Here is a 23,868-nt window from a genome sequence, read left to right on the forward strand (position 1 = left end):
AACCCCAAAATGGTTTATTTTACTGGGAATGTGGCTCAGCTGGCAGAGTGCTTGCCTTGTAGCATAAATTCCGGAGTTGAGCCCCAGTGTAGCATAAAACTGAGCCTGGTAGACCAGCCCTGTGATTCCAGCACTTGGGAGGTAGAGACAGAAAGATCAGAGGTTCGAAGTCATTTGTGGCTATACAAGGAGTTATAGGCTAGCCTGGACCACATGAAAGTCTATCTTAAAAAACAAAATAGACTCACCTATTTTCCTGCCCCGAGGCTATGAGAATGTACAACTGCCTACTACAGAACAGGTACAGTAAAGTCAGGGGACCTCCACTGCCATGCCTGGTGGCCCCACTGCGAAGCTTTTCTATTCCCCACATCCATGCCATACGCACCTCACATCCGTTCTCTCCTTGCTTGTCTGGAAGCCTGGTCCTGCGGTCACTTTGACACAGCCAGAGCCCTGTTCTGGCGAATCTCTTTTCCTCTCAGGAAGCCTAACTCAGTAACAAAGACCAGGACCGGCTCATCGGTGATGGCTGGGACCAAGAAATCAGCACCTTCCTCATGCTAGCTGGGGGGTGAGTCCTGGGTGCAGTTCAGATTTTAACACTTCGGTCCTTTGTGGCTTTGCTAAGATAGTAAGATAGTTGATGCCCCCAATCCGCCATCTGTCAGAATGACTCACAAAATCATGGGAGGATCATCTACTGTATGGGTCATATGTGAATGAACATAAACACCTACGATAGGCTTTAGAGTGATCAAAAAAAAAATCACAGTGATATAAATGGAGCTTCAGACTCATCTGGACTATATGAGTGTCTATCTTTAAGAAAAAGAATCAAGAGCAAAATGACTCTCGTATTGTCCTGCCCTGAGGCTATGGGAAGCCTCAAAATCTCCACTGCACGAATGTTTATCTCTGTAATAACCGTGTCCAGCCTGTGCCATGTCCTCCTATCTGGAACCTAACAGAATATCTGACATAATCAGACACTGAATGAAGGTCTTCTGGGGTGCAGGGGAGCAGACACTTGGGTCACCTGAGTGGTGTGAACCTATTTTCAACTTGTACTCTACCCTGAGTCAATATGACCCCGAAGAAGGAGCCAGCATCCTATGTTTGCCTCAGATCCTTGTCTGGAACTCCACCCGCAGAGGGATTTATTATTAACCCTTTGCTTATCTAATTGGTTTATGTGTGAAGGTGTCCAGGGAAGACATTAGAGTTAAAAGCTTAAACAATGCAACACCAATGTCACAGCAGACATTTACCTTATGGGGACCATCATACACAAATAGGGAAGAACAATGTGGGTTCACAGGAAACCTTAGTAAGTACCAACCAGTCATTGCTTTACAGTATCACATGGCCTCGGCAGTTGTGGGCCCACAGGATTTTGGATTAATCTATCAGTTTCCTATTGTTGCTATAAAGAATATGATGAAGTGGGTGGCTCAGAACAGCATAAGCTATTTTATTACAGTTCTGGAGTGCAGAAGTCTAAACATGGCCCGCAGGACTGTGGTCCTTAGGACACTCCAGGGGAGAACCTCCCACTGTTATTGGTAGCTCCTAAAGATGGCCTGATCTCTGTAGCTCATGGACCTGCTTCCTGCCATTTGATTCTGTCGGGAGCTTTTCCCTTGTGAGCACCCTATGGTCCCATGGAGTTTACCAGGGTAGCCCAGGGTCATCTTCCCATCTAGACATCTTTAACATTTAACATAACATCTTATGCACTCTTGAAAGCTTCTTTTGGATGTGAGGGAACACATTTACAGACCCTGGGGACTAGGGCTTGGCATCTCTGTTGGAGAAGAACAATGTTCTGTGTGCTACAGTCAATAAATATTTTTGCTAACTGGGCAATACTCCCTGAGGTCTCTGCTACCTAAAGCTCCCTGAGAAAGCTTAGGGTCCCTCTCAAGCACATCAGTATCCCACAAGCCTCCGCACCTGGGTAGGAGTCTCACCTGGTCATCAATCTTCCGCTGTAGCTGGACGACTTTGTTCTCCATGCCCACATTGAGACGTTTCAGATGCTCTGCAGAGCGGGCCTCGATCTTGAGGGCCTTCAGCTCCTGCTTGGCCTTGAGCCTCCGGAAGGCACACTGGATGACGATGGCTGCATCCCGCTGCCTCTGGAAATGTCTCCGTGCCATCCAGCCCCGGGCATACTTCTGGATGATGGTGGCTTTATGCTCCTTGAGAATCTGGTGAGGATAGGCACACACAGGCTGTGGGTTTGCTCTGCAGGATGGGAAGAGGTGCAGTTTCTGCAACCACCCTGAGGTGAAAGCTGGCTGGCCTTGGGTTTAGGAGACAGAACACTTGTGGCCCATAACATCTGAAGATTTGATGGAAAATTTTAGCTAGGTTCTGTAGATCATGTGTCCACAGGGAAGCAGCTGCCAAAACTCTTTCTACCCATATTTTACTAGACAGGAAACCAGTCTAAGAGCTTAATGTTTGGGGAAGCTGGGTGATTATTCCATTAGAACGAGGCAGTGGCCCTGGTAGAGGGAGCTGGAAGATGAAGTGAGGTGTGCATGGCAGCCACTCACCTGGCAGTAGTTTCTTCTCACAAACATGGCTCGCGTGAAGGACTGGATGACGACTGCAGCCCTGCAGACTCTCCGGTAGGCCTGGCGGGCCCTCTGCATCCGGTACTGCTTCTGGAACACTATGGCTGCACGGGTTCTCCTCAGGTGCTCAGCCAGCCTGGGCATAGTGGTGGAAGAGCACAGGTTGCACCAGGGAAGGGGACCTGGTCAGCTGAGCTATTCATGAAGCCCTTCCTTCCATGGCCTTAGTTGGGCCCCCACCTAGACTGGAGTTTCAGATAGGTGTGAGCTACCATGGTTGCTAGGAATTGGGCCTGGGTTTTCTGGAACGGCAGCCAGTGCTCTTAATTGCTGGGCCATCTCTCTTTCTGTCTTTACAGACAGCCTGGGTCACATGCTCCCTGCAGGGAGAGTGTAGCATGCTGCTGCAGGATCACCACCAGGAAGCCTGAAATGGTGCCCTCTCCAGTGAGGGATAAGAAATGATAATGGAATTAGTGGGCAGGGACTGTGCAGAGCCACTCAGGGGTGATCCAACTGTCCTTTCATCTCCACAGCTTCTTAAAACAGACTGGAAATGTCTTAACAGGACAGGGGGACAATGGCAAGAGCCATCTCTGGCTGTGTGTAAATAAGCAGCCCGTAGCGAGTGCATGAGCAAGGACAGCACCTCCATCTTTACCGCACAAAAGAGACCCACACTGAGCTTAGGGTTGGGGTCTGTGTTTCTCTTTCTCTATTAGAGATGGCTGAGTAGCCACCTGAGAAACTGTCTTGGAAACACAAGTTTCATGGCAATTTCCATCATCTTCCAAGGCAGAAAGGAGCGAGCATTGCTGCGAGGCAGGCTGGGGCTCAATCTGATAGCCCGGATAAAAGTATAGGAGGACAGGGCAGCTTGCATGTCACTGGGAGCCAGGGCTCGCACACGTGGCCTCTGCCCTTCTACTGTTCATCAGCCCAGTGCCATCAGTAAGGAGGAGTGACAGTGGTCTCCTCGGAGTGGCACTGGGTAGGGAAGAGAGGCTGATTGGTGATTGGTGTCCTTATTTCTCGGGCAAGGTAGCTGCTGTGCCTGGATGAGACATGTCCTCTCTATGCTGTCTCATTGCAGGGGTAAGTCATAGGAAGGCTTCCCCAGACCTTCCAGCTTCAGTCAACATCCAAGGGCTTTGGAATTCTAGTATGAATACGGGGTTACATGCAAGTTCACCAGATCCATCTCTCTTGCTAAAAGACATTGGTTTACTTTGGGGTTCCGGCAAAGGAGAAATGGTTGATTTGCACCCAAATCACATGGCACTATGTTAGTGCTGGTAGACAGGAGATAGATTGGGTATCAGGAAGACACATGAACTAGAGCTGCTCCCTGAAGCAAGAAGGGCATCACAGGGATGAACACAGGCACTAGGAGCAATTAAAGAAGCAGATGGGCCCAATAGGAAACACTGCAATTCTAGACAAGAGGCCCTCCCCTTCCTCCTGACCCAGGTGTATCCCCAAATGGTTCACCTGCGAGCCAGGTGTCCTCTGTAGAACCTCTGCAGGGTTATGGTAGCTGCCTTCAGCCTACGATACTTCAGCTTCTGCAGCCAGCCCCTGACTGTCTTCTGGATCATGATGGTGGCTTCCCGGAACTTGTCTGCCCGCAGCTTCTCCAAGTAGGCCACTTGGCCTGCCCGGAAGAAGATCTTGGTGCGGCCAAACTGGAACTTGTCTGGATCCTTTATGAGGGTGGGAGGAAGACCCACTGGTTAAAGAACTGTGCAAAGCACACTTGTCTTTCCCTCCCAGCAGAACTACTTGCCGGATTGCATGTGCCCCCTGCCCCTCTTCCCCTGAGCTAGTAGACACACCTAGATTTTCAGCATTCATTAAGCAGACTTGAGTCTTCATGAGAAGACAGGCATGGATCCGGGATGTGGCCATTAAAAAGAAACCTGCCCTCACAAATTCAACATCACGGGGAGGGCAGGTAGAAAAGTAAGCAGGGGACTTTCTTTTAAGGAATGGGGAGAATTAGCAAGAAACAAATTGTTGCGGGAGATCCTTCTGCTCCTTCAGCCAATGGTCTACGGCCATACCACCCTGAATGCACCCGATCTCCTCTGATCTTCCTCTAGCCAATGGCCACTTTTTTAAAGAGAGAGACCACGCCCCAGTGGGCTGGTATCTCAGCGGCTATTGGCTGGAGGAGCGGAAGGATCTCCCGCAACAACAAACAGGCAATGCTCGGAAAGGATGGTCTAGATCAGCGGTTCTCAGTCTTCCTAATGCTGTGACCCTTTAATGCAGTTACTCACAATACAGTGACACCCAACCATAAAATTATTTTCATTGTTACTTCACGACTATAATTTTGCTTTTGTTATAGATTGTAAGTATCTGATACACAGGATGTCCGATATGTGACCTTCCCTCCCTCAAAGGGCTCATGGTTTATAGGCTGAGAACCACTGGTCTAGGCAGTTACATCTGTGGAGGTAGGAAAAGATCTGTGTGAGCCAAAGGGGGCAGCCATAGGAGGCTAACCTGTGGCTTTGCCAAAGCCCTACCCAGTGGGAATGTTGTATCTGGAAGACATGGCCCAAGGAATGGGGAAACTGAGGAAGGAATATAATGTCTTCAGGGGAAGTCTTGAAGCATAAGGGAGCAGTGTACCTCCAGATGGACAACTGTGCACAGCAGCCCTAACCAATCACCCCAGATCAGGAGGCACCGTGCACCATGATAACTGTGAAACCCTAGGAATTTACAGCCACTTCTTGCACTTCATTTTCTTCATCTGTGGATGGAAGGTTCTGCTAATAGCCTTGGAGGGATCCAGGTAAGGGTGAACTATGACTCTGGACAAAGTGGAGGCAGTTATGTGGTCATGGAAGCGGCTCACAGACGTGGGATATACACCATGGTGCAGCCATGACACCAAAAGAGGAGCTCCCAGTGCTCTATATGAGCTGAACTTAGCTGACCTGAAACACTTTCCTAACCCATGAAAAATGAGATGTCAAGACATGTACAGTGATGATGGATGGACCACAGCAACATCAGAGTTAACCAGAGTCCCATCCACCAAGCACAGCTTAGCCAACCACCCCACCACCCTCTCAGCACTGTCTTAGCTTGATAGTTTACAAAAGCATGTTTAACATAATTTTATCATGTTCTAAAAGGTATTTTCTACAATTTAGCATTTTATGGAGACACAGATTATTACACTCTGTTATATCTCTGGAACTCTCTAGAACTACTGAAATATTTAAGGATTTGCCCCTCATAGCTCTGCTCTTACAATCTCTCAGCCTCTAATGTAGTTTTAAGGTTGTTTCATTTAAAACAATTTTTTCAAAGGCCTGAGAATCTGCTGTTTTATTTATAACAAGTGGAGGCTGACTACAGTTCTGATCTTTACTGGGCACATCAGCTCAGCAGCAACAGCAGCAGCAGCAGCAGCAGCAGCAGCAGCAGCAGCAGCAGCAGCAGCAGCAGCAGCAACAGCAGCAGCCGCCACCACCAGGGGCCACCTCCATACACACCCTAGAGACCTGCTCTCTGTGTGTGCTGACATGTGGAAAAGCAGGGGGTGCTCTAGGTAGGGGAGTGGACTCCCCTTTTCCAGTCACTGCTGCAGGCAATGACTTGATGTCTTAGGTGGTTTTGTGGGGATATAGTCAAAGCTGTAGGTAGCCTCCACCCTCCACCACTGGGGCTTTTGGCCCATGCCCTCCTAGAGCGGGATCACCTTGATGAGACTCTCCAGCACAGACTTGCAGATGCTCTTCTTGTCGGTGTTGGCAAGCTCTCTCTTCTTCATCAACACACGATACCGGTTGAAGAAGTCGTGGTAGGTCCACCTGGAGGAAAACCAGGGTAGATCAGAAGGTGATCTCGGAAGCTGTCTCATGGAGTCAAGGCTACTGTACAAAGTTATTGTAGGAGCTTCAGATCAGTCCCGGGGGAGCTTTGTTCTTTCCATACCCATCAAGGAATTCCAGTGTATCAGGACTCCTGAAGTTTGAGTTGGGTAAATTGAGTGTTAGGGATGTACCACCCATAGAGCCAGGGTGTCCATCTGTTCACATCCATGAAGCCCTCCCTTCTGCTGCCACCACTGGAGAATTTGGGCACCTTATCTAGACACTGCTCTGTCTACACGGTTGGGTTTTCATCTTTGAGAGCTCCTACTGATCTTTGTAAACACATTTCTAAAGGCAGAAAAGTGCTCGGGAATGAACGTGTCCCCACTGTGATCTCTTATATCTCTGCTCTTAATTTGGAAGAGAGAAGAACAGGTCATTTCCACGCCAGACTCCTTTTCACCTGGTAAGTTTTTACTGATCCCCAGGACACGGGTGTGTAAAATAGGTACACAAACCAAACGTTTACTGCTATCAGAGAACTATCATGTGCCCACGGTCACAGTAGTGGCAGCATTGTTAATGGGGTAAATAACTGCTTTCTGGTTGGATTTAGGACTGCTCTACCAAAGGAAATGCATGCCCCGTACTGGAATCCAGCCAAGAACTTAAGGTTTGGGAGCTCATAGACTCCAGGGGTGAACCTACTACAGCAATTCGTTGAATGGGCACAGAGTCAAGCTGCCCTGTAACTCCCACATTCAGTGGGATGCTGCTACCAATGACTTAAGAAACTATGGTGTTGGTTTCTCTTTTTATTTTTTTCCTCTTAATTTGGGGTAATTTGGGATCTCTGTAAAGATGTCTCCCATCCCCACATAACTGAAGAGCCTCCTAACTCACTGCCCGTACAAGGCGGAGTTATTGACTATGTTTTGGTAGTCTTTAGAAGACCTTCCATTAATTACCCCTGGGATCTGAGACTGGCTACATACAAACAAACATAGTCTCCTAAGCAGGATTGCTCTTCCTCGGGAATGCTGTTCCAGTTTACACCCATCACTGCACCAACCCTCCTGACTCAGAAATGCTCATGACCTCCTCATGCAAAGGCAGAATCAACATAAGCCCCCATCTGAGGTGGCTTGGAGTTATAGCTCAATTCATTAGGAGGTCGTACAGGCCTCCCCCATCTTTCTAAGTCCGTGGCCATTGCAGAGTGGCCTTGTCCCTTCAGAGACATCAGGTAGGGACTGCATACTAGTAGGTAGGGAAAGGCTGTTGGTAGTTTGCTCAGATAGCATTCACTGAGGTGAGCCATCTGCCATTCCTGTCATTGGTGGCCTTGCCCAGAGACTGTCTAGTCACTCAGACCAACCTGCTCAAGTGTTAGTGGAGAGTGAACAGATTGTGTCCCTTTTCCAGGGACTCTTTTGCTCATGCAGAAAGTCCTTTAGAAGCTTCAGAGAAAGGAGCACTTTGAGGTTCCAGGAATCCTCGACATAGAAGGGCATATTACACTCAAAGTGCCACTCCCCCCCCCCCCCCCGAGTTCCTCTGCTTCAACAGCAGCTGGCCCTTGGAGGGAAAGAGACTGATGTAAGTAGAAATAATAACAAAAAGACTTTTCTACCTAGCTGTATTTCTCCCTCTATGACATACTTGGCTAAAGACTGATCTTTTCCTTTTTGAGAAAGAACGTTATGTACCCCAGTCTGACCTCTAAGTCACCAAGATGCTGAGGACTTGAGCTCTGGATCTCCTTTGCCTTCACCTCCCAAGTGCTGAACTACAGGTGCGCACCACACACCTGGCTCGAGTCTGCTCCTTTTTAACAAGCAAAAGCATTTGGGATGTCATATGCTATAAATATATCCTTCTATGATTTTTTGTGTGTATGGAATTTTGTCCACATGTATGTCTGTGCACCACAAATGTGTCTGGTACCTGCCGAGGCCAGAAGAGGGCGTCAGATCTTCGTGGGACTAGAATGGTTGTGGGATGTCTTGTGAAAGCTGGAAACAATCCTGGGATCTTTGGAAGAGCAGCCAGTGCTTTTCGTTACTAAGACATTTCTCCAGCCCAAATCTGCTCTTATACAGTTAAAAATAACTTTTAATGTATTTATGAGGTTGTGTAACTATCCTCAGTATTCAATTCCAGAACACACACAACCCCCAAATGAACTCTCACAACTCTGAGCAGGTTTGCCAGGCCCTGGCAATCACTAATCTACTTTGTCTTACACTTCTTGGTTTTAAACTGGCCCGCACTCTCTTAAGGAGGGAGGGCAGAGAGCAACAGAGCCCTGAGGACTCTATCGAGGGACCAGAAAAGGGGTCCCTTTGCCCCTTGCATTCTACTCGTTGGGCAGAAACTTTCCCACCCTTCAGTGGTGGACTACCTGCTGTCTTTAGCAGCTACCTTACAGAAGGAAAGGGTAAGACAAATTTTCCCAGCTAAATACAAATCAGATGCGCATTTTATTTAGTTAGCTTTGTTGATGCTTTCCTAGGCTTTTTCTGCCATGGTCCTGTCCTAGAGAAAGATGGACTTGGCTAAGAACCCAGTGGAACAGAGCCTGTGAAAGAGCACTTCCTGGACTCTAGTTTCCCTTGCCACCTCCCTCCCTATCATCAATACAAACATCTCAGAATGTAAGGATTTGTGTGGGCTTTCCCCTTAAGCCTCTGGGCACTTTCTCCCGACTGCCTCCCCTGACTCTTGAAGGGCACCTCTCGAATTCTGCGTCACGGTTATTTGTGTACTTACTATTTGTCTCTGTGAACTCACAGTTTTGCTGGGAAATAATTAAGACAGCATTTAGCTGGGCCAAAATCCTTAAATGTTTCTAATTTGAAAACCTCTTACTGCTGACAGATCCACAACTCAAGGAAATTATGAGGGTGGGAGAGATGTGGCTGCAAAGATGCCAAAGCCAGTTTGTAACGAGCTCGGAGCACAGGAAGCCTGGCTCTGACCTTGGCCATCGTTGTGACTCAGGTAAAGGCCAGGCTGCATGACATCTCATTCGCCCACAGAACAGGTTCACCCATCTCTCTAACGTACCCAGACCTTCATAGACAATGAGTCATCCCAGGGGTGCTGGGAAAAGCTTTCCAGTATGTTCCTTCCTGTTCAAGGCACCCCGCCCTTTTTACTTGCAAACACATTTTGAGACACACCTGCATGAGGAGAGGGTGGTGTGGTGAAGCTGGAAAAGCCGGACGCTGAGAAGAGAATCCCTGGCCTTGGGAAGAAGCTCATTCTCCCAGGAGACAAACTAAGATGTGGGTCTGATATGAGGTCTAGCATCATAAGGCCTATAGAAACATCACTGACTGCAGAGTCCAGGATCAAACATGGGTTCCCCTTTCCATGGACCTGTAGTGCCTAGTGAGAAACCCTTCACAGAAAAGTCTCCCTGCCTATAGTGTGGCATCTTTATAACCAGTTGCTTATTATAGTTGAATAGTATTTTATTGACCATTTAAATGGCTGGACCCTCCAGGTTAAACTTTTTCTGCAAGTGTCTTTTAAAGGGGGTGTTAAGGATTAGGGTAGTAATTCTTCAGTGTAGGAGAATCCCGTACAATAGAGGGCTGATTGCAACTTTGGACCATCACTTCTCCCTCACTGAGAGATGGAACAACAACAAGCTTTCAATCTCTGCAAAAGCATTTGCTATAGAATATGTGCTAGCTTTGGTTTAGAAGGCTTTAACATGCAGCCATTGGTGTCCTGCAGTCATGTGGACCCTTCCTAGTCAGGTGACATGCTATGTCTTCTCTCACTTGGGATAGCACTTGCCTTGTTGGCTATAAAGCGTCCATTCTGAGGACGGTGTGACATGGAATTCTGTCTCATATTAGTAGCAGAAGCATAACACTTTGACACTAGGACCAGCTCCTGACAGTGCTCTGCAGTGCATCAGCCACTGTGGAGGCAGGCTCCCCCACCTCCTTAGCCCTGACTTTCTGCCTGGATCCCAACACATATGCTGGGTGCCTCACTAGGCTTTCTAGTCTTCAACATCATGCTTCCTTTTCAGAAATGGCTTCCTTCACCTGTACTCTGGCCTGGCTAAACAGTCATAGTTGGGTGTGTGGGAAGAACCGAGGGCTGTGACCGCTTCCAGACTAGGCAAGCATTCATCAGAGCCTTCAGTCTGGAGGAAGACCTTCTTAGAAATGAGCTCCTCAGGCCTGAGGCCTTGAGGGATAACACAGCTGCTGTGAATGGCACAGAAAACGGTTTCTTGGGTTGTTTTGGTCCAGGCTCCCATCTGGAGCCTCGCACTGGATTTGACCATCATCATGTGAGGTCATTCTACAGAAGAATGCTGCCTGCAAGGTCATCTGTGAAGTGGGGTGAACGGAGTTGCCAGTGAACTGGGGCAAGCAGAAGAGATAGACTGGCCACAGCTGCTCCCCTAGGAATGAGGATATTGGTTTGATTATATAAATCCTCAGATTGCATCCTGAGACAGACTTTGGTGTGATGCTCCAAGTCAGTCCCTATGATGTCAGACCACAAAGAAGTTTCCATGGTCAGTGGTCTCAAGGACCCTTCAGAAAACTGTGAAGAATCCTTCAGGGTAGGATTAGAGGTATAACTTATACTATTGGCCACTACAAGGGCCAACACATCCTTAACTGTTTCCATCTGGGAGGACTTGATTCAATCACATTTTTTTGGGGGGGATTTGTTTCCTCATCTATAAGATGTAAGTGATACCACTCTTCTTGGTAATCTCCAGAGTCAATGTGATCTTTCCATAAAATGGTGCTGGGATAACAGCATATCCAAAAACAAACAGTGAAGTTGGATCCCCTATAAAAATGAAAATATATATCCGCACAGAAACATGTATATGGCTAGGCATGTGGCACACATCCCAATGCTTGGGATATATATATGGAATGAGCATTCAGCAGTATAAAGGATGAGCCTTGGAAACAGTCCTGAGTGAAAGGAACCATGCATAGAAGGCTAAAAGGTCTAGTTCCTTTGCACAACATCCAAAACAGGCAAATCTTCCAGAATAGTGTTTGCTAGGGTTTGGGAGGAGAGCATGAGGAGGGACAGCTCCTTTCCACGGCAATGAAAATATTATGGAGCTAAGGAGTGGTGAAGGTTGCACAGGTTAATTTATGAAAATCACTGAATTTCTTGAGGGTGACATTGATATTACATGGATTATGTGAGTGACCTTCATGAGGTGACACGTTCACGGTTCAGCACTAATGTCCCGGAATGAGTCTCCAAAACAGTGCATAGGTTGCAGTATTATTAACTATTTCACAAATAAGCCTGCATTCCACTCTACCACCTCTCGGAGCCCTTGGCTTCTCACAGGAGCACAAGCTTAGCCTCAGCATCGTTCCAGCTCTCAAGCTCTGTTAAAGGTACAGAGAGAGAATTGTTGTTATCTCTAAGCCGGTGGTATGATACAAGCAAGGAGACCTTAGGAAAACCCAGCCAGGCCTAATGTAGCCTGGATGGCACTGGATGGCTGGAGTTTACCAAGACCAACGTGTACCTCCAGGGTAATGGTTTTCTGGTAGGGGGATTAAAAAACAAACGAAACAAAAAACTGAGAAGCTGGACATAGTGGTATATGGCTCTATACTAGCACTCAGTAACCTGAGGTGAGAGATCTCCAGCTTGACATCAGCTTGGTCTACACAGTAAGATTCTGTCTCAAAAAACCACGGACTGGGCATATAGCTCAGTAGTAGAGCACTTATATAGTATATGCAAAGCCTTAAGTGTGAACCCAGCACAGGAACAAAAACCCACTAACGGAAATATTTTTAAATCACTGAGAAACCTGTCAAACTGCAAATGCTTGGGGCCCAGTCTCCGACCTAACTTCATAGGTCTAAAGGGGGCTGCTGGCTTCTTAGTTTGATGGGATCCTCCTGACTGTGATGTATTGGCCTGATTATGAACCACTGCTGTAGTTCTCAGCCCATGGACCGAAAACCCTTTGGGGTAATTTATCAGATATTTACATTATGATTCATACCAGAAAAATTACAGTTATGAAGAAACAATAAACAATTTTATGGTTGGGAGCCACCACAACATGAGGAACAGTATTAAAGGCTTGCAGCATTAGGAAGACTGAGAACCGCTGGGTAGACAGCAATCTATAGAAGGACAGACAAAGCTGCAACAGTCAGAGGTAAGAAACCACATTGTCCTGGGCTAAGTTCTGCTCTATACACTCTCCGAAGAAGTTTAAGAGCAAAGGCAGCAACCGTATGATCCAAATATGATAAGCTAGGAGGTGATTGGCAGTTGTTAAGACCTTCATCTAATTCTATAATTTTAAATTCGTTTTCCCACCTGGGTTGGGAAAGGTAAAGTCGGGAAAGCTGAAGTCTTTTCAGCAAGCACTGCTCATGGTGGCACATTCCTAGAGGCTCAGCACTTGGAAGGCTGAGGCAGGAGGATTGTTAGCAGTTTGAGGCCAGCTTAGGCTCTACATGAGTCCAAGGCCAATATGGGTTGCAAAGTTAGACCCTATCTCAAGATAAAAACCAGTACAGGGCTTCCAAGAGTAGGATGAGAACTGGGTTCATGCAGTTTTGTTTGACTTTTTTGTACAAACACTGCATGTCTGGGGTGTCCTCCCACACCTGTTTTGGTTGAGCAGCATCTGCCTCACAGCTGTTTCAGTTACAAAGCTGAGAGAGAGCCTGGAGATGGTTAATTGCACAGACACGCGAACCAGGGCCATGGGGAGCTGCTGTCCTACACAGTCCATCCATCATCTTTCTCTATGCTCTTTACGGTGAGCATATTTCTTAGCTACTGCACAGCGCTTCGAATTCAATGGCACATTTTCATTATAAGTCACCTTCCTAGAGAGCTGTAATTCTCAGGGAGGATAAAAGTAGACAGGCACCCCGAAGCCTGTGGGAGAGGGGGAACCAGAACACCGCTGCTGGCCAACCGTGCCACACGTGTTCTCACTGGTGAGATTGGGGAAATTTCGCGGTGCTGGTTTTGCCTTCATTTTCAAATAGGAGAAAGAATTCCTTCCAAGGTATCACTTGGGTGGGTGGATGAGTCTTCCAGGGCTTGAGCCCCTGGAGGAACTCCATGGGAGAGTCCTCAGTTGTCTGTAATCCTGGGCCGTGCTCTTCCCTTCCATTTTTCATTTTTTGGTGACTCAAAAAGAGAAACACAGGAAGATGTTACAAGCTGGACTTCCAACATCACAGGAGCCCACTGACAGATGAGGCTTGGGAAATGCTCTGCAGTTATTTAACAAGCCAACTCAAAAGAAATCAGTCCCCTGTGTGAGTTCTCAGCAGCTGGGGAGGGGAACCCTTTTAGAAGGGGAATCCCCATCTGCTCAAATCCCTCTGGTCCCATGGAGGTCTCCTCAAGTCAGGTCAACAGAATGACTGGCTCACAATGGCATGCTGGATGCTGGAGTTTGGTGTGGACAGAGGGATGAAAGGGGATTAGGGTCCACCTGGAATAGAATAGGTGATGCAACTCCAACTCAACACTAACCAAAGTGCTGCTTTCTCTAATGTAACATTTCTATGGTAGTTTGGGAAGGGAAACCTCTCTTGGAGCCTTTAGAAAAATGTGTTAAGGCAGCAAATGCAAGTAGAACCTAGGAAGCAAGTATTGGATCCAAGTCCATGCATTTAAACCATAGCTTTTTGCAACCTGTCCTGTAATACCAGAAACACATCCTTTCTTCCCTGCACCTCCTACAATACCTGTAATTACAAAAAGAAAAGGCGTGGAGATACCACGATTACCTGCTGGAAAGAGTTCTTAAATAGGACACAGGAAAAGATATCTATTAGGTGGGCTGGAAGAGGCCAGCAAGTTATGGCATGCCAACCCAGCTGGCGGCAGCTCTACCTGCAGCTAGGTGGACTGAACCGCCAATGCCTCTTCAGTGTGGAGCTAAAGAGTCAGATGCATGGGTTCTCTTTGCTGCCCGAGTGAGATGGTAGGCACACCCAGAGAGTGATCACAGACTAGCAGCTGCAAGAGGGCACGAAGTTGGCAGAGAATGCCTGCCACCGATGGAGGGACAGCTCCTGCTGTCTCCCCATCAATCTGAGTCCTTGCTCTTCAAGGCCCAGCTTAAGTCTCACTCCTCTGAGAGGCCCCAGCTTCTCCCATACATCACTACATCCTTGCACCTGCGTGTGCATTGTTCTTTAAACAGCTCAAGCTCGCAGCTTTAGCTTTGAGCTCCTGGTGGGAAGGGGTGTCAACACAGGTCTGGATGCTTTCCAGAGAGGTATGGAGAGAGACTATGGGAGAAGAGCAGCCTACAGAAGCAGAAGGCAGTTCTCATTCTACATAAAGCTCTCAGGAGACCCCAGAAATAAACCTTCCCCCCGTCCACCCTGAAAACAGACTGTGTTGTGCTGCACCAACAAACGCTGTAGGAATGCAGTGGCACGCTCTGTCACTATGATTTCACATGGCAAGGCTGTGTGAGATCTCAGTCAGTGGATCAGAGGTGGCAGGTGGATACAGAACAGTGACCGTGAGGACACAGAGTTAACCATGTCAGACACACTCATCCTCCTCCTGATGTCCAAGGAGACACTTTCGGAGTGATAGCTTCTGAAAGTCACTTGTCCTACCACAAAATTATTCATATAGAAAGCTCCTGGTAAAATGGGTGGTTCCTTTCACTGAGACAGGTCTTCCCCCAGTGGCCCTATCTGTCCTAGATTATCTCATTGTCACATGTTTTTCCTGTGCCTTCACAGCCTGACACAATCATATTGTACACACTTCCCAAGTTATCCACAGAGGTGACGACCTCAGGTTTGTCTGCTCATTCAGGCCATACATAGCATAGGCACAGCATACCCACGTCCTCGAGCTTCTTACACAATACCTCCAAACAGTTTTCCCTGAGATAACATAGTTCTAGTGTGTGTGTGTGTGTGTGTGTGTGTGTGAGAGAGAGAGAGAGAGAGAGAGAGAGAGAGAGAGAGAGAGAGAGAATGTGTGTGTGTACACTATGTGTGTTTGGTGCTGGGAATTGAACCTAGGACCTTATATATACAAAGCAAGCACAGTACCACTGAGCAACACCACCAAGCCTTTTTATACAATTTGTAAAATAAGCCTGCAGAGTTTGGAGAACTTCAGGATGCTGACTTGAGGTCACACACTTACAGGGATTTCACAAAAAGAAAACGAAGTTTTTCCTCACACTCTCACACAGGCAACGATGTGTGACGATAGCCTTTGTTTGAAGGGGAGCACTTGATTGACTTGAAGAGTACTGCTGGAAAATAACACAGTACCAGCAAAAGGGTGTTGATTCTAGAACCAACTCAATTGCTGGCTGGCGACTCAGCAGCCCACGTCCTTCTGTGGGCCTCACTGGGAAACATGCTAGGTTACAGTGTGTCTTTTCCACCCATAACACAGAGATGTGGTCACGCCATAACATCCTTTCTTCCAAGCTAAGTTTTTTAAGGAAAATCTGGCCACAGCCCATTCAGCTGATTTGCTGGCCACAATTCTGAGAACCCACAGGCTAATAATGGCTGGACTAAAGATGCTCTCTTGTTAGATGATGTCTTGGGAGCCCAGCAGAGGCAAGAGCCAGGAAAGCAACACTCATAAAAACGTGACTTGGAAGCTCTTAGGCCCTCCTCCAGTTCTCCCTATGAATGGAACTGTAGAGTCTGAACCCAGGGCCTGGGGGCAGGCACGGAAAAGCAGCAGGGGTAATGAGAAAACAAACGTCTTATGTCAGACCTGAGTGCTACTGTGCCAATCAAAAGGCACTGCCAGAGACTTCAAGAACAGACAGGAAAGCAGGCGGAGTCTCTAACTGCTTCTGCTCTGACCTTAAGATGGAAACACGAGACAGGCCCCCAGGACACTGCCTCTTGCTTCTCAAGATCATCACGTGTCTTCAACTTTACCCTAAACAATTGCCTACACCTTCTCAGCCTGGAAAAGCTGCCTAGATGCTGCAGGTTAGCAACCATTCTCACACTTGGCAGGTCAAGTGCAAATCCCTGATTCTATCAGCGATTTCCCTTCCCGGCCTGCCATGTGGGAATTGTTTATGGGTAATTAGCCACAGGGTATGAGACTGGTTGCTCCACTGCCTGGGAAAGTGCCAGATGCAGAGAGGAGGGAGGCCTGGGCTACCCCCACGCTGGCACCTCCAACCTCCAAAGAGAGGGATCTCAGAGCAATGGATCCTGATGAGCAGACTCCAGGGCGGCCACACCACTCTCCCCAGTCCCCAGACAGCAGAAGGCATTTGGCTTCCACGACATTACGTGTGCCATATGACTTTGGAAGAGCCAGTGAAGTAACCACCCATTCTCTATCTCTGGGCAAGAGACCAGAGGAGAGTCACGGTCTTAGTGTGGCTTCTCCAGGCTATCATGTGGTTCTGTGGCATATCCACAACACAGGTCAGATCATGAAAGTCATGTATTTTTTTTGTGTGTGTGTTCATGTGGGTGTGAGCATGTGTGTGAATATACACATAAGGGTCAGAGGTTAACGGTGGGTGCCTCTCTTGATTGTTCTCCACCGTATTTCTTTTCTTAGATCACTTAGAGACATGGTCTCTGAACCTGGTCCTCACCAATGGTGAGAGTGGCTGGCCACTGAGCTCCAGAGATCTGCCTGTCTCTGGTGCCCCCTGCCCCCAGCAATGGGGTTACTGATGATACTTCTATTGCTGGGTTGCTGGAACTCTTGAGTAACATCTCCCCAGTCTCCATGAGAGTTATTCTTAGCTCAGAGAAGCAGTACTTTCTGCAATAGATCTAATTTCACACTGAAAGGTGAAGAGGCCCACACTAGGTGAGACGACGGGTAAAGCGTGCTAGCATACTCTTCTGCCTCCAAAAGGTCACCCTTTGTTTAAAGATTCATTTATTTATTATGTATATATTGTTCTGTCTGCATGTACGCCTGCACGCCAGAAGAGGGCACCAGATCTTATTCTAGATGGCTGTGAGCCACCATGTGGTTGCTGGGAATTGAACTCAGGACCTCTGGAAGAGGAGTCAGTGCTCTTTACCTTTGAGCCATCACTCCATTCCCTCAAAGAAGAAATTCTATTACATGTAAAATACAATACAGGTCCTCAAGGATACAAGAAAATTGGCCAGTCACAAAGAGGACAGGTACCACATCATTATACTTAGATGCAGTATCTAGAGTTCACCCAAAGACAATATGTAGAAAGACTTAATGTCTTTTGGTTCAAGGGAGAAGTAAAGAGGGTGGCTGCAAGGGCTGGGGCAGGGATAGGAATGCAGTGCCACAGTGTGATAAGGTTTGTCCTGTGAAGGCTCCTCTGTTAGAGGTTTGGTCCCAGAATGGCGGTGTTGGGAGGTGTTGAAACAATGAGGCAAGCCAGGCTAAGGGGGATTATGGGAAAGTTGTTAGGCCAATTGATTTTGACCTTCAGGGGATAGTGGAACCTCAGCTACTCTCCCACTTCTTATTGGATAATGCTCTTACTCCTTCCTACATAACCTCAGGCTTTCAGACCAGAACTGTGACCAACATAAAGCTGTCTGAAAACATAGTCTGCATGGAGAGTCTTGTTCATTCAGGCATTTTGCTGCAGTAATGGGAGACAGACGAAAACAGCCTACTGTCTTGAGTGCTTTTAGTTTGGCAAGATTAAAGGAATTCTTGAGATGGCTGGTAAGAACAGCTACACTTAATGCCACTAAACTGTATAGCTGAAATAATAAAGACAGTAAATATTTTGTCACCATATTTTGCCACAATACAATGGGGGAAAAGATGAAGGATAAGACTGAGAAGCCCATTTTGTAGCTCTAGTGAGCCCATCACCCAGATCTGAGATGCCCCCCCCAAGTCTGGTCCTGCTGACTCTATGTTTTCAAGCCAGGCTGAAATCCTTTCTGTCAGCCCCCTGTTTGGGTCTTCAGGGTGCAGGAGCTTTGGTTGAGGCCGTACCAGGTTGACTGCACATACCATGGCTCAGGGGGGCGCTACACCCTGCTGCTCTCCAGCAGCCTGAGGAGGGCATCACTGGTGACATTACCTGGACGGGTAGCCAGCTGCGCTGATCCGAATGGTTTCCAACACTCCGCAGGCTCTGAGCTGCTGCACAGCTCTCTTTGGGTCGAAGCTGCCAAGTAAATACACACCATGAAGGGAATGCTGGCAAGTGAGAGAGCAAGAGAGAGGGAAAGCACGCTGCTCCTGCAGCACGTGAGACACCTGCAGTCACCAGCTACAGACGGCCACACACAAGGTCGGGGTGAAGCTCAGAGGAAGGGCGGAGGAGCCATGCTAGCAGTCTTAAGACTGTGCACATCCTTAATCCCATCTTTTTCTTTGCTCACGTGCCTCCCTGAGGCCTGCACACCTGTCACTCTCCAGAGTTTGCCCTGAGCACTTCCTTCTACACAGACTTTCTAAGGGCCTGTGTGTGAGGAGAGGAGAGGGGAGAAGAGGACAGGGCTCAGTGGTGGGTACTGCAAGACACGCTGTGAGTTCCATGGAGAAGCAGGTGCTGAAGGGAACGCTGGGGAAAGACAGCAGGGGACCAGGACAGCCAGAACTCTTATTGAGAACCAAACTGACCCAGAATTAGTCACTGTTTAGAATTTTCTGAGACTACTGTTCCCCTCGGAGAAGAGCACAATGCCCTTTCTTTCTGTCGGTGGCTCAGCTGAAGCCAAGGGCTATGCTTCTTTCGTTCCTTGTACTCTGGAGATAAAAGAACAAGACTGAGGACCTACAAGGCCCACAGCCTTGGAGAGCACAGTGCCTTTGACCAAAACCCTGGTGAGGCTGCAGGAGGCTGGTTGGCCCTGGTAGATGAAGAGAGGTGGGACCTGCATCAGCCCACAGGACAAAGTCCTGGTATGTCATCGGCCACTCTCCCTGACACCCTGGTGCTGCTCTCTTATGGCTGCACAGGCCACCTGGATCTGGAAATCCAAGGATGGAGGTGGCCTAGGGACCGCCACACACATTCCTTCTCTCTGTAAGAATGACCATCTGTTTACTCATCTTTGTGTGACCCGCCCTTGGCCTGGTCATATCACTCTCTCATGCTGTTTGCCACACAAACCTCCCTTGTGAGTCATCAAACTGGCAAATGGCGCCTCTGAGCTTGCATAGCTTCAGTAGGCATCTTCCTGGAGACTGATGACGCTAAGCTGTTACTGGGTGTCAGGCACGCTCAAGTCCGTGTAGGTCCTAGGTCTGAGAATACATGTGCTCTCCTTCAGGCCCATTCTTGTTTCTACCTCCCCAACTCCCTCACACCACTTTCTCCACCCCCAACCCGGGTACTCTAATTCTCTTCCTGTTTACGCCAGCTCTAATGGGAGGGCTCAGGTCACTAGTGACATTATGTGTACAAGGGACAACTCAGCATTGAATTTTACGTGGTCTTGATGAGAGTGGTTACTTGATAACTTAATTCCTCTTGCAAGGACCAAAGCTCTACAGTGTAAGAGGCTTAGAAGACAAAAGGAAACACTGAGCACCCCCTGGAACCTACCCTTTCCCAGGCCATGCCCCAAAGTGCTTTTGTCCACTTTGATATGCAGCCCAGTTCTGGGATCTGGCCCTTGATTTTAGGCATGAGGGCTGCTCACAATCCTGGGAAAGCCCTCAGGGGGCAGCACTGTTCCTCTTAACTCTAAGGCAGTCAGCCGGAATAGATGCTCTGGATAAATGCAGGACTTTTGTCCCAGGGCTCTGTACCCAACCACTACAACCCCATTCTCTATGCTACCATCTAGAACTCATAGAGGTCGCCTGCTTCTGCCTCCCAAGCGCCGGGATCAATGGTGTGAGCCACTATCGATCTGCTCCTCCTTCCTTTTTTAAAATGGGCCATTCTTTTTCTTGGTGGCTCGCACCTTTCCTCACTCTTGTCCATTCTGTATAACGCTTTTTGACAATTATGCACCCCAGCTCTGAGACCAGGCCCTGCGTGGTGGCCAGAGCATGGCTTGTGGAATGAGGATACCTCATATCCCAAGGCAGCACGGTGATATTCTGGGGGAACTGTAGGGTGGGGGCAGTCTCTCACGGGCCCTACACACCAGCCTGGAGCTGGTCTCATCAGAAAATAATTCTCGAGAGGGCTGGGCTCAGCACGGAGCCCACTTGGGAAGTGACAGACCGGCCATCAGATGACTCTGTAGATCAGCAAGGCTGAGCCCGCCCTGTTCCCACTGATCCTGAAGCAGGATACCGAGGCTGAGGTGGCTACACCCGGAGGCACTTACTGGAAGGGGAGCTTTTCGTCATTGGGCTTGATGCATCGCACGTAGTGTGGTGTTGTGGCGTTCAGGGTCTCCATTAGGAGGTTTAGGGAAGTGCGGAACTGCAGGGACAAAACCAGACCTTAGTCATATTTAACAGTCTGTTCAATGCACTGTGAAGAAACACTAACATGCCAGTGACTGCTCTACCCATGGTGGCAGCAGAAATCACTATTATTGTGACGATTAATTCAGAAGGACAGGGAAAGGAAGACATTCAGTGACTGACACTTGTAATTTGACACTTGTAATTTGCTATGAGCAAAATTGAGTCCTTTGATAGTAGGGCTCTTTAAAATAAATGGGTGGGGGGCTACTCCATAATGTGCCCAACTCCCACTGATAGGGGTGTCAAGAGAAAAACATGAGTGCTAAGAGACAAGAGATCTGCCTGCTGTATGTTAGAGGCCTGATGTCTCTAAATATCGGGAACGCGGTTGTACCGCCTGTACCCAAACATGCGGGAAATGGTGGGGTTTACATAAAATGTCCCAAATCGACAAATCCAGCAGGTGGGACCACCAGGGCCTTCTCTTTGGAGACATAGGAGAAAGTGAGCTCTTCAGTTGGATGTTCCCTGGTTTATTTAAGCCCCCTCTTCCCACTCTATCTGGAGACCTTTAGTGGGACCCTGCTTCTTGTCCCCATCTTTCTTCTGCTGGTCCCTTCCACGCCAGCCCTGCTACACAAGCCACAGGCCTGGGACTAGGACTGACCTGGTAGCCCACGGATTTCTTATGCTCCTTGTTGGAGACCTTCATGGGGGGTCTGGAGGAGCGAATGTTGATCTTTGAAGTTGATCGATTCTTAGCTGTGCTGGTGGCAGGAACAGAGTCCTTGTCATCATGGAACAAGTCAGCCACTAGTGGGAACTAGACACAATCACAGGAAGAAGAGTGCAAAGGAGATCTCTTATAGTTTAATGTTGTTCATATTCTTCCAAAACAGTTAATAGATATTTCTGAGAAATGAAAACACGCATCCACACAAAAATTGTGCACCTGTGTTTATAGCAGCATTGTTCATAAAAGCTTCAACTTAATAGTGACTCAAATGACCATCATGTGATGAATGAATAAAGAGTGATATATTAATATAATGGAATATTATTCAAAAGTGAATGAAGTTCTCACACATGCTACAATGTAGCACAGATGATGCTACATGGGAAAAGCTACATATAAAAGAAAACAGATGTGAGTCTGTTTAGTCAAAGTATCTGGACATCAGAAAGTGCCCTACCGGGTGCCCAAGAGGGGCAGGAGTGGCAGCTTATGAGTGCAGTTTTTCATTTTTTGAGTGGTGAACATATTCTTGAATTTGTAGCATGGTTATACAACTTGGTTAGCTTACTAAAAACCACTGAAGTTCACATTTCAAAAGGGTGGGTTTTACGGTATGTAGCAGTGATACCTCAGTCTTGAAAGGGGTTGGAAAAGGTTGTTTTCCCCAGCAATGTTATTAAGTATCCATCTACAAAGGCAGTTTCCTTGCAGCGTACTGAGAGGCTGAGATGGGCATTCACAGAACTATGTCTAAATGTCACTGTTTTCTAACATTTATTGCTGGATCTTATACCATTACTCGGCCCAAGTCCTGGGTTTTCCATCAGCACAGTGGGGTGGAGACCGCATCTACCATTGAAGATGGTTACCAGGACCCTGTTATGTGGTCCCTGTGTTAGGGTGACAAGGTGTTAATGGCACACAGAGAGTTTGTCCATCCTCATCCTGTTGAAGACATACCTGCCCTCATTCCCTGAGTGCATCAATGCTGGCCTAGCACTATGAGGTCTCCAGTACACACCTGACAGTGGAGAGAGAAATGAGTGTGGAACGTCTCCTTTGTCAGTCTGGGCACACTGAATCTCAATGGAAAAAAGGCCAAAGGGCAATGCCTCAAATTCTGGGTTCCTCTAATCCACTCTGTACTCTCTCCCTTTAAAGGTCACTTAAATGCATGAATCCCCCTCCCCTCCCATGTCTGGATGCCCTGGGCTAGCACATCGGATCCCATCGCTTTTCAGAAGAAACTGTGGTACATTCATCAAGTTGCTTCCCCTGCTCTTCCCTATCATAAGCATCATGTTCCTAGTTCACCCTTCTACCTTTGCTCACTGTGCTCATCCTCCCTCAAAAATCTACCTTTCATTCTGCATGCCGTAAAGCCTGTCTCTCTGGGATCAGTTCTGCATCCCTTGTACTTTCTCCCAATACACCCTACCCACTCCTGTGTATCTCATAGTCCTAGTCTATAGCACACAGAAGCCATCTTGGCCTATGATGGGCCTAGAGCCCTAATGTTACTGAGCCCACGGTGCTTGCTGCTCCCAACACAGAGATAAAGGCAATATGATATTACCCATGTAAGCACTTTACACGCCTGTGCTGTGCTTTCACTGAGTCTGCATCTGCTACTCGTCCTGTTGCTAGGAGAAAATACCCCAACAATGCAACTCCGTGAGAAAGCATTCATTCAGGCTCTCAGTTTAAGGGTTTAGTACATCATGGCAGGGAAGCCACTGAAGGAGGAGCTTGAGGTAGGTGATCGTGTTACATTTACAGTCAAGATGCAGAATGGCAAAGGCGGAATTCTTTCTATTCAGTTCAGGATACAAGCCTGGTAAGCATGGAGCTGCCGACGTCAACTAACCCCACAAAGGTAAGCCCTTGCTGGTATGCCCAGAGACTGACCTAATCAATATAATCCTTCACAGGCAAGTTCAGGAGCTTGTCAGCTTGGTAATTCTAGACCCTGTCAAGTTGACACTCAATATTAACCACAACACAGTTCTAGATGCCCATGAAACTCAGGCAACATGCCTGGACATTGCATTAGAGTCTGCAGGAGGTCCTAGCTCATCTCAGCCCTGATAGTCACACGCTTGACAATGCAGTCACGTGAGTGTGTGACAGTATCCAAATAAAGCAACAAGATGGTGCTGGTGGCACACGAGAGCTGAACTTGGGTGTCGGGATCAGGTGACACAGCTCATCCAAAAGCAGGCGTTACAACCCTTTTAGATAAGTATCTTGACTGGCAGGCTGAGGTGACTGGGGCATATAGCAGGCTAGTGTCTATCTCATCCCCTTAGGGCTCCTTGCAACTCAACCATACCCAGAGTGGCATAAGACCACT

At 47.8% G+C, this 23,868-nt stretch overlaps 1 protein-coding gene across 2 annotated transcripts in view; it reads right to left on the reverse strand.

The window, feature by feature from the left end:
- Myo5b (myosin VB) overlaps positions 1-23,868 on the reverse strand; it is a 274,034-nt gene that overhangs the window by 50,491 nt on the left and 199,675 nt on the right. For both annotated transcript variants that reach the window (XM_057789327.1, XM_057789326.1), the window contains exons 15-21: positions 21,447-21,602; positions 20,695-20,792; positions 18,486-18,572; positions 6,307-6,418; positions 4,077-4,288; positions 2,565-2,721; positions 1,974-2,213 (exon numbers count right to left, since the gene is read on the reverse strand). In XM_057789327.1, the coding sequence (XP_057645310.1) occupies positions 1,974-2,213; positions 2,565-2,721; positions 4,077-4,288; positions 6,307-6,418; positions 18,486-18,572; positions 20,695-20,792; positions 21,447-21,602 (1,062 nt within the window). The remainder of the gene's footprint in view (positions 1-1,973; positions 2,214-2,564; positions 2,722-4,076; positions 4,289-6,306; positions 6,419-18,485; positions 18,573-20,694; positions 20,793-21,446; positions 21,603-23,868) is intronic.

This window comes from Chionomys nivalis, chromosome 14, assembly GCF_950005125.1.
Source record: "Chionomys nivalis chromosome 14, mChiNiv1.1, whole genome shotgun sequence".
Taxonomy (NCBI): Eukaryota; Metazoa; Chordata; class Mammalia; order Rodentia; family Cricetidae; genus Chionomys; species Chionomys nivalis.